An 11,667-nucleotide genomic window follows, 5' to 3' on the forward strand; every position below is an offset into this window, starting at 1 on the left:
CCCAGCTCGTGTAGTAACCTAGAACCAGTGACTGATGTTCACAGGGAACATTTTTACCACTGCCTCCCACACTTCTGCCCAAATAATGTTATTGAAATTTGGATCACTTAAGCAAGACTTAGATGGACAAGGAAATTGAAAGGTGTTGAACAGAAAATAAAAAACTCCTCTTTCTGTTACAACAAATAGTAAAGATTAGACGGCAGATAGGTTTTGTGATTGGCTAAGTGAAAAAGAGCTATTACACGAATGCACATTATGGGCTCTTCCAGAAGATGTGGTTCCTAATTTAATGAGTGATTTATTGATACTTATCTATATATGTATTTTTAAATGAGTGTTATTCTCACTTGCTCTGTTTGGCAAATATCAGTGCCTTAAAAAAAATAGTAAAGATGGGTGCATATAAAATTAGAGAGGGTCGGGCTCCCCTGATGGCGCAGTGGTTGAGAGTCCACCTGCCGATGCAGGGTACATGAGTTCGTGCCCCGGTCCAGGAAGATCCCACATGCCGCGGGGCGGCTGGGCCCGTGAGCCATGGCTGCTGAGCCTGCGCGTCCGGAGCCTGTGCTCCGCAATGGGAGAGGCCACAACAGTGAGAGGCCCACGTACCGCAAAAAAAAAAAAAAAAATTAGAGAGGGTGTGTAGAGTGGGGGAAAAAAACCCCAAACCGTAGGGAAAGCAATTTTTAAAGTGGAAATAGAAAAAGTTACCCATGAAGGAAACTGAGAAGTAACACTTGTAGAAGAAAAGAGAAAAGCAGAATATATTATGTTCACCAAGCAGAGAGAATCTGTATACAGGTGAGAAAGTGAATGTCAGATAGGAATCTCAAAATACAGTGAGTTGCAAAGGAGCCCTTTAAATGGTTACTCTAGCCCAGGAGAAAATGCCAAACTATATGTATACCTATTCCCTGACAGAATTTAATATTCAATGAATTGTGTCCTTACCCCATTTTAAAATTTATTGAATTTAATTCTGTTTTTTACCACCTTATCATGTTAGCCCTTTTTACCTTTTTATGTTTATTCCTGTTTTATTGATCTTTGACTCTTTTCTATGCCACTTGCATAGCATCTCCTGCTTGATGCATGAGCAAGGCTGCTTTCTTATCTTGCAACTTTTGGCTTCATGCCTACCTGTTGGCACCTCTGTAGATTAATTCAGTAATTACTTCCTGTTTGAACTGGCTCTGAAACCCTCCCATTGCTTGTATAATGTACTGTCCTGGAAGGCAACTTCTCATACAAGTGCTTGAATCCTGTGTGTGTGTGTGTGTGTGTGTGTGTGTGTGTGTATGAAATTAATATAAAAATAATTGAGATTATTTGACATTGTTCAAATTAGGTATATGTAAGTTATTAAGGAAGGTTAACAAAACAAACATTTTGTGTATAATTCAGATGCCATTAGGAGGATCTGTAGGTTAATAGGGCATGCTAATCTGCTTGCAGAGAACATTAGAGTAGAAAAGGAAAGTGAAAAATATTTAGATATAGATAAACATAATTACATGTATAGAATATATATATATATATTTTTTTTAACACTGGTGAGTGCCTATAATAAGAGAAATGCACTCTGGAAACTCACAGTCAAGAAAGGACCCAGTTAACTTTTGAACTGAATCTGAAGGATACAAAGGAATTTGGCATGAGGGAAAAGGGATGAAGACTTTCCAGATTAGGAATGATTACAGAAAGAAGAAAAATGTCATGAAGAAAATTTAGGATTCTATCATGGGCTTTGGACTCTGATCCCAGGCTGCCTTTTCCAATTCATGGCTCCCCTTTGAATCCCTCTTCTCCATTTTCCATTAGCCAATTCTTCTGATCACTCTTACACTCACCCTCTTTAAATGGGTTTGTTTAATCTTTTCTCCACTCTGTTGTTCTCAAATCCTATTGATTGTTTCTCTGTACCACTTAAATCTCCTGAATTTTTCTTCTTACTATTTTTGGCCATATACCAAGACCTTATTTATTTATTTATTTTTATTTTTTTAATATCTTTATTGGGGTATAATTGCTTTACAATGGTGTGTTAGTTTCTGGTTTATAACAAGGTGAATCAGTTATACATATATATATGTTCCCATATCTCTTCCCTCTTGCGTCTCCCTCCCTCCCTCCCACCCTCCCTATCCCACCCCTCCACGCAGTCACAAAGGACCAAGCTGATCTCCCTGTGCTATACGGCTGCTTCCCACTAGCTACCTACCGTATATTTGGTAGTGTATATATGTCCATGCCTCTCTCTCGCTTTGTCGCAGCTTACCCTTCCCCCTCCCCTTATCCTCAAGTCCATTCTCTAGTAGGTCTGTGTCATTATTCCTATCTTACCCCTAGGTTCTTCATGACATTTTTTTTTCTTAAATGCCATATATATGTGTTAGCATACGGTATTTGTCTTTCTCTTTCTGACTTCACTGTGTATGACAGAATCTAGGTCTATCCACCTCATTACAAATAGCTCAATTTCGTTTCTTTTTATGGCTGAGTAATATTCCATTGTATATATGTGCCACATCTTCTTTATCCGTTCATCCGATGATGGACACTTAGGTTGCTTCCATCTCTGGGCTATGGTAAATAGAGCTTCAATGAACATTTTGGTACATGACTCTTTTTGAATTATGGGTTTCTCAGGGTATATGCCCAGTAGTGGGATTGCTGGGTCATATGGTAGTTCTATTTGTAGTGTTTAAGGAACATCCATACTGTTCTCCATAGTGGCTGAACCAATTCACATTCCCACCAGCAGTGCAAGAGTGTTCCCTTTTCTCCACATACTCTCCAGCATTTATTGTTTCTAGATTTTTTGATGATGGCCATTCTGACTGGTGTGAGATGATATCTCATTGTAGTTTTGATTTGCATTTCCCTAATGATTAATGATGTTGAGCATTCTTTCATGTGTTTGTTGGCAGTCTGTATATCTTCTTTGGAGAAATGTCTGTTTAGGTTTTCTGCCCATTTTTGGATTGGGTTGTTTGTTTTTTTATTGAGCTGCATGAGCTGCTTGCAAATTTTGGAAATTAATCCTTTGTCAATTGCTTCATTTGCAAATATTTTCTCCCATTCTGAGGGTTTTCTTTTGGTCTTGTTTATGGTTTCCTTTGCTGTGCAAAAGCTTTGAAGTTTCATTAGGTCCCATTTGTTTATTTTTGTTTTTATTTCCATTTCTTTAGGAGGTGGGTCAAAAAGGATCTTGCTGTGATTTATGTCATAGAGTGTTCTGCCTATGTTTTCCTCTAAGAGTTTGATAGTTTCTGGCCTTACATTTAGGTCTTTAATCCATTTTGAGCTTATTTTTGTGTATGCTGTTAGGGAGTGATCTAATACTTCTACATGTACCTGTCCAGTTTTCCCAGCACCACTTATTGAAGAGGCTGTCCTTTCTCCACTGTACATTTCTGCCTCCTTTATCAAAGATAAGGTGACCATATGTGTGTGGGTTTATCTCTGGGCTTTCTATCCTGTTCCATTGATCTATCTTTCTGTTTTTGTGCCAGTACCATATTGTCTTGATTACTGTAGCTTTGTAGTATAGTCTGAAGTCAGGGAGCCTGATTCCTCCAGCTGCGTTTTTCGTTCTCAAGATTGCTTTGGCTATTCGGGGTCTTTTGTGTTTCCATACAAATTGCGAAATTTTTTGTTCTAGTTCTGTGAAAAATGCCAGTGGTAGTTTGATCGGGATTGCATTGAATCTGTAGATTGCTTTGGGTAGTAGAGTCATTTTCACAATGTTGATTCTTCCAATCCAAGAACATGGTATATCTCTCCATCTATTTGTATCATCTTTAATTTCTTTCATCAGTGTCTTATAATTTTCTGCATACAGGTCTTTCGTCTCCTTAGGTAGGTTTATTCCTAGATATATTATTCTTTTTGTTGCAATGGTAAATGGAAGTATTTTCTTGATTTCACTTTCAGATTTTTCATCATTAGTGTATAGGAATGCCAGAGATTTCTGTGCATTAATTTTGTATGCTGCAACTTACCAAATTCATTGATTAGCTCTAGTAGTTGTCTGGTAGCATCTTTAGGATTCTCTATGTATAGTATCATTTCATCTGCAAACAGTGACAGCTTTACTTCTTCTTTTCCGATTTGGATTCCTTTTATTTCCTTTTCTTCTCTGATTGCTGTGGCTAAAACTTCCAAAACTATGTTGAATAAGAGTGGTGAGAGTGGGCAACCTAGTCTTGTTCCTGATCTTAGTGGAAATGCTTTCAGTTTTTCACCATTGAGGACAATGTTGGCTGTGGGTTTGTCATATATGGCCTTTATTATGTTGAGGAAAGTTCCCTCTATGCCTAGTTTCTGCAGGGTTTTTATCATAAATGGGTGTTGAATTTTGTCAAAAACTTTCTCTGCATCTATTGAGCTGATCATATGGTTTTTCTCCTTCAATTTGTTAATATGGTATATCACATTGATTGATTTGCATGTATTGCAGAATCCTTGCATTCCTGGAATAAACACCACTTGATCATGGTGTATGATCCTTTTAATGTTCTCTTGGATTCTGTTTGCTAGTATTTTGTTGAGGATTTTTGTATCTATGTTCATCAGTGATATTGGCCTGTAGTTTTCTTTCTTTGTGACATCCTTGTCTGGTTTTGATATCAACGTGACGGTGGCCTCGTAGAATGAATTTGGGAGTGTTCCTCCCTCTGCTATATTTTGGAAGAGTTTGAGAAGGATAGGTATTAGCTCTTCTCTAAATGTTTGATAGAATTCGCCTGTGAAGCCATCTGGTCCTGGGCTATGGTTTGTTGGAAGATTTTTAATCACAGTTTCAATTTCAGTGCTTGTGATTGGTCTGTTCATATTTTCTATTTTTTCCTGATTCAGTCTTGGCAGGTTGTGCATTTCTAAGAAATTGTCCATTTCTTCCAGGTTGTCCATTTTATTGGCATAGGGTTGCTTGTAGTAATCTCTCATGATCTTTTGTATTTCTGCAGTGTCAGTTGTTCTCCTTTTTCATTTCTAATTCTATTGATTTGAGTCTTCTCCCTTTTTTTCTTGATGAGTCTGGCTAATGGTTTATCAATTTTGTTTATCTTCTCAAAGAACCAGGTTTTAGTTTGTTTGTTTTTTTTTTTTTTTTGGTGGTATGCGGGCCTCTCACTGTTGTGGCCTCTCCCGTTGCGGAGCACAGGCTCCGGACGCGCAGGCTCAGCGGCCATGGCTCACGGGCCCAGCCGCTCCGCGGCATGTGGGATCTTCCCGGACCGGGGCACGAACCTGTGTCCCCTGCATCGGCAGGCGGACTCTCAATCACTGCGCCACCAGGGAAGCCCCCAGGTTTTAGTTTTATTGATCTTTGCTATCATTTCTTTTTCATTTATTTCTGATCTGATTTTTATGATTTCTTTCCTTCTGCTAACTTCGGGGGTTTTTTGTTCTTATTTCTCTAATTGCTTTCGGTGCAAGGTAAGGTTGTTTATTCGAGGTGTTTCCTGTTTCTTAAGGTAGGATTGTATTGCTATAAACTTCCCTCTTAGAACTGCTTTTGCTGCATCCCATAGGTTTTGGGTCATCATGTCTCCATTGTCGTTTCTAGGTATTTTTTTATTTCCTCTTTGATTTCTTCAGTGATCACTTCATTATTAAGTAGTATATTGTTTAGCCTCCATGTGTTTGTTTTTTTTTTACAGATCTTTTCTTGTAATTGATATCTAGTCTCATAACGTTGTGGTCGGAAAAGATACTTGATCAGTTTCAATTTTCTTAAATTTACCAAGGCTTGATTTGTGACCCAAGATATGATCTATCCTGGAGAATGTTCCATGAGCACTTGAGAAAAATGTGTAATCTGTTGTTTTTGGATGGAGTGTCCTATAAATATCAATTAAGTCCATCTTGTTTAATGTATCATTTAAAGCTTGTGTTTCCTTATTTATTTTCATTTTGGATGATCTGTCCATTGGTGAAAGTAGGGTGTTAAAGTCCCCTACTATGAATGTGTTACTGTCAATTTCCCCTTTTATGGCTGTTAGTATTTGCCTTATGTATTGAGGTGCTCCTGTGTTGGGTGGATAGATATTTACAATTGTTATATCTTCTTCTTGGATCAATCCCTTGATCAGTATGTAGTGTCCTTCTTTGTCTCGTCTAATAGTCTTTAAAGTCTATTTTGTCTGATATGAGAATTGCTACTCCAGCTTTCTTTTGGTTTCCATTTGCATGGAATATCTTTTTCCATCCCCTTACTTTCAGTCTGTATTTGTCTCTAGGTCTGAAGTGGGTCTCTTTTAGACAGCATATATATGGGTCTTGTTTTTGTATCCATTCAGCCAATCTGTGTCTTTTCGTGGGAGCATTTAGTCCATTTACATTTAAGGTAATTATCGATATGTATGTTCCTATCCCCATTTTCTTAATTGTTTTGGGTTTGTTATTGTAGGTTTTTTCCTTCTCTTGTGTTTCTTGCCTAGAGAAGCTCCTTTAGCATTTGTTGTAAAGATGGTTTGGTGGTGCTGAACTCTCTCAGCTTGTCTGTAAAGGTTTTAAAGTTTTAATTTTTTTTTAAGGTTTTAATTTCTCCATCAAATGTGAATGAGATCCTTGTTGGGTAGAGTAATCTTGGTTGCAGGTTTTTCTCCTTCATCACTTTAAATGTGTCCTGCCAGTCCCTTCTGGCTTGCGGAGTTTCTGCCGAAAGATCAGCTGGTAACCTTATAGGGATTCCCTTGTGTGTTATTTGTTGTTTTTCCCTTGCTGCTTTTAATATGCTTTCTTTGTATTTAATTTTTGACAGTTTGATTAATATGTGTCTTGGCGTATTTCTCCTTGGATTTATCCTGTATGGGACTCTCTGTGCTTCCTGGACTTATTTCCTTTCCCATATTAGGGAAGTTTTCAACTAGTAGAAGTAGGAAGGAAGCAAGAAAGAAAGAAAGGAAGGAAGGAAGGAAGAAGAAAAGAAGGAAAGAAGGAAAGAAAGGGAGGGAGGAAGGAAGGACGGAATGCGGGAAGAAAGGAAAAAAGAAAGAAAGAAGGTAAAGTAAAATGAAGTAAAATACAATAAAGTTATTAAATTTAAAAATAATTATTAAGAAAAAAATTTTAAAAACAAAAAATATGGACGGATAGAACCTTAGGACAAATGGTGGAAGCAAAGCTATACAGACAAAATCTCATACAGAAGCATACACATACACACTCACAAAAAGAGGAAAAGGGGAAAAAATCATAAATCTTGCTCTCAAAGTCCACCTCCTCAATTTGGGATGTTTTGTTGTCTGAAGGAGGGCAGGAAGGAAAGAAAGAAGATAAAATAAAATAAAAGTTATTCAAATAAAAAATAATCATTAAAAAAAAAAGAAAAAAACGGATAGAACCCTGGGACAAATGGTAGAAGTAAAGGTATACAGTCAAAATCTCACACAGAAGCATACACATACACCCTCACAAAAAGAGGAAAAGGGGAAAAAATCATAAATCTTGCTCTCAAAGTCCACCTCCTCAATTTGGGATGATTCGTTGTCTATTCATGTATTCCACAGATACAGGGTGCATCAAGTTGATTGTGGAGCTGTAATCCACTGCTTCTGAGGCTGCTGGGAGAGATTTCCCTTTCTCTTCTTTGTTCTCACAGCTCCCAGGGGCTCAGCTTTGGATTTGGCCCCACCTCTGTGTGTAGGTCGCCAGAGGGCGTCTGTTTTTCGCTCAGACAGGATGGGGTTAAAGGAGCCGCTGATTCGGTGGCTCTGGCTCACTCAGGCCAGGGGGAGCGAGGGGCACGGAGTGCGGGGTGAGCCTGTGGCGGCAGAGGCCGGCATGATGTTGCACCAACCTGAGGCTCGCCATGCGTTCTCCCGGGGAAGTTGTCCCTGGATCCCGGGAACCTTGCAGTGGCGGGCTGCACAGGCTCCCCAGAAGGGAGGTGTGGATAGTGACCTGTGCTTGCCCACAGGCTTCTTGGTGGCGGCAGCAGCAGCCTTAGCGTCTCCTGCCCATCTCTGGGGTCTGCGCTTTTAGCCGCATCTTGCGCCCGTCTCTGGAGCTCCTTTAAGCAGTGCTCTTAATCCCCTCTCCTCGTGCACCAGGAAACAAAGAGGGAAGAAAAAGTCTCTTGCCTCTTCTGCAGCTCCAGACCTTTTCCCGGACTCCCTCCCGGGTAGCCATGGTGCACTAACCCCTTCAGGCTGTGTTCACTCCGCCAACCCCAGTCCTCTCCCTGCGATCCGCCCAAGACCTGAGCCTCAGCTCACAGCCCTGCCCCGGCGGGTGAGCAGACAAGCCTCTCGGGCTGGTGAGTCCTCTGTGCGGGAATATCCCTGCTTTGCCCTTCTCACCCCTGTTGCTGCACTCTCCTCCGTGGCGCCGAAGCTCCCCCCCTCCGCCACCTGCAGTCTCCAGCCGCGAAGGGGCTTCCTAGCGTGTGGAAACCTTTCCTCCTTCACAGCTCTCTCCCACTGGTGCAGGTCCCATTCCTATCCTTTTGTCTCTGTTTTTTTTTTTTTTCTTTTGCCCTACCCAGGTACGTGGGGGAGTTTCTTGCCTTTTGGGAGGTCTGAGGTCTGCCAGCATTCAGTAGGTGTTCTGTAGGAGTTGCTCCACGTGTAGATGTATTTCTGGTGTATCTGTGGGGAGGAAGGTTATCTCTGCGTCTTAGTCCTCTGCCATCTTCCCCTGGTCCCCCAAGACCTTATTTAAATACCATCAGTATTCAGTCTATACATTTAGTCTCAGTAACCAAATGCTGTATCACATGAAACATCTCCAGTTTTTTCTGTCCCTTCCAGGATGGAAGAACAGTTATAAAACCACAAAGTCAACTCAAACACAAGGTTCTTCATTTCAGGAGATGATAATGAAAAGATCCAAAAGGAATGGACCCTGGGGCTTCAAATCAGAAAAACCCTGCAAATATGAAGACAGATTAGAGAAAAAGCAGAAGAAAAACCAAAGTGTTCAGATAGTTTCAGTCACTCACAAGAAAATCTTCACTGTAGAAAGAAAACATAAAAATACTGAATTTGGCCAAAACTTCAGCCTAAAGTCAGTCCTTGTTAGGCAACAGATGGTTCCCAGAGAAAAAACCCTACCAAAATGTGAAATACAAGGAAACACCTTCAAACAGAATTCCAATTTACTTAATCAACAAAAAATCAACACAGCCGGGAAACGTTATAAATGTAGTATGTGTGAGAAAACCTTCATTAATACTTCATCCCTTCGTAAACATGAGAAAAACCATAGTGGAGAGAAATTATTTAAATGTAAAGACTGTTCGAAAGCCTTTAACCAAAGTTCAGCTCTTATTCAACATCAAATAACTCATACTGGAGAGAAACCCTATATATGTAAAGAATGTGGGAAAGCTTTCACTCTCAGTACATCTCTTTATAAACACCTAAGAACACACACTGTGGAGAAATCCTATAGATGTAAGGAATGTGGTAAATCCTTCAGCAGAAGGTCAGGCCTTTTTATACATCAAAAAATCCATGCTGGAGAAAACCCCTATAAATATAATCCAGGTAGGAAGGCATCTAGTTGCAACACATCCCTTCCTGGATGTCAGAGAATGAATTCCAGAAAGAAGTCCTATTTATGTAATGAATGTGGCAATACCTTTAAGTCTAGTTCATCCCTTCGTTATCATCAGAGAATTCACACAGGAGAGAAACCTTTTAAATGTAGTGAATGTGGGAGAGCCTTCAGTCAGAGTGCGTCTCTTATTCAACATGAAAGAATTCACACTGGAGAAAAGCCTTATAGATGTAATGAATGTGGAAAAGGTTTCACTTCTATTTCACGACTTAACAGACACCGAATAATTCATACTGGTGAGAAGTTTTATAATTGTAATGAATGTGGTAAAGCCTTAAGTTCCCACTCAACACTTATTATTCATGAAAGAATTCATACTGGAGAGAAACCATGTAAATGTAAAGTGTGTGGGAAAGCCTTCAGACAAAGTTCAGCTCTCATTCAACATCAGAGAATGCATACTGGAGAAAGACCCTATAAATGTAATGAGTGTGGGAAAACTTTCAGGTGTAACTCATCCCTTAGTAATCATCAGAGAATTCACACAGGAGAGAAACCATATCGATGTGAAGAATGTGGGATATCTTTTGGCCAAAGTTCAGCTCTTATTCAACATCGAAGGATTCATACAGGAGAGAAACCCTTCAAATGTAATACATGTGGGAAAACTTTTAGACAGAGCTCATCACGTATTGCCCATCAGAGAATTCATACTGGAGAGAAACCCTATGAATGTAATACATGTGGGAAACTTTTCAATCACAGGTCATCTCTTACTAATCATTATAAAATTCATATTGAAGAGAACCCCTAGAAAGTAGGTTTGCATGTGTGAAATTCTGAAACCAAAGCTCATCAGAATACATGAAAGTGATGTAATAAATGTAATAGATATGAAAAGCCATTCTATGATTTAGTCATCAAATAATAAATTCCAAGGACAAACCTATGTAATAGATAATGAGGAAACTGGAAATTGTTTAGTCCTATCAGACACTTTATAATAACCTAAAATGAAGAATTCCTGACTGGAGACATTGACTTTGGGCATTTGTAAAATAATTGTTTTCTCTACAGCATCATATGCTGCATATTATATGTAATTGTTATAAACATCTGGGTGATGAAGGGAAGTGTGCACTGGATTTCCTGTTAAACTGTAAACTGTTAATACTTCTTAAAAAATAACTGACATTGTAATAGTATATAAAAGGTGTGGTCAAAGAAATTATACATTTTTAGAGAAAAGGACCAAATAAAAGATTAAAATGAATTGTAAACTACCTCTCACTTTCTGGGGTTTGTCCTTTTCCTGACTTGATGTCAAACTTTGTGCATGGATTTCATTTAAAAATAGAAATAAAAGTGTTCTCTTCCTTTGTTCTTCTAGTAATTGCTGTGAATTGAAAATTTTCTACCCAATTTTTAATTCTGTTCTCAGAATTATTTTTTTTGCTCTGAAGTCATTTATTATGAAATTATACATGCTATATACTGTGAGCTGTCATCTTAAGTATATTAAATGGAAAAATAAGTGATTTTCAAGTTTAAGGCTATTAAATGTATATTTAATATATATTATACATATATATTTAATAACATATATTCTAAATTCACAACAGAAGGGACTGTCAAAAGTAGTTTAATGAATCTAGCATATGTGCCAAAATATTGAAAGATACATCAATCACTTCATGAAATAAAGCGTATGTTTTTCCTACTTGGTGTTCTGTAGTGTCCAACAGTTTTAAGAAAACAAAAGGAGTAATTTATAAACAACTCAGTAGTTTGGTTGGTTGTTTGAGTCCCAGCTTTGGGGCAAGTACTATACTGCACACTGGGAATTTTAAGAAAAAAGTCACAGGCCTTCAAGAAACCATGAATGGAGGAAAAGGGATGGAGTTAAGAGACTATCAGATGAGTAAAGCAAATTGTTATGTCACTGTATGTAAGTGTGGTTGTTTTAACAGGCAAATAGATAGGTTGTGACAATATGTTGCAGTGCAAGAATGTTGTAGAGATTTAGACATGATGAAGGAGAGATTGAATGTAACCAAGGAAACCTGGTGACATCAGAGAAAGCTTTCCAGAGGCAATGATGCCTGAGCCAGGTTTTGAAAGAATAATAAGAACTCTCCAGAGGATGAGATAAGC

General features: G+C 38.7%; 1 protein-coding gene across 4 annotated transcripts in view; it reads left to right on the plus strand.

The window, feature by feature from the left end:
* Positions 1-11,219, plus strand: part of ZNF354A (zinc finger protein 354A) — a 29,443-nt gene extending 18,224 nt beyond the window's left edge. For 2 of the 4 annotated variants that reach the window (XM_032627847.1, XM_032627845.1), the window contains one exon: positions 8,763-10,861. In XM_032627847.1, coding sequence (XP_032483738.1) covers positions 8,763-10,327 — 1,565 coding nt within the window. In that variant the 3' untranslated portion in view covers positions 10,328-10,861. Of the gene's footprint in view, positions 1-8,743 lie in introns of all 4 variants that reach the window. The other 2 variants (XM_032627844.1, XM_032627843.1) reach the window with 2 other exon arrangements.
* Positions 11,220-11,667: the final 448 nt, after the last annotated feature.

Source organism: Phocoena sinus, chromosome 3 (genome assembly GCF_008692025.1).
Source record: "Phocoena sinus isolate mPhoSin1 chromosome 3, mPhoSin1.pri, whole genome shotgun sequence".
Taxonomy (NCBI): domain Eukaryota; kingdom Metazoa; phylum Chordata; class Mammalia; order Artiodactyla; family Phocoenidae; genus Phocoena; species Phocoena sinus.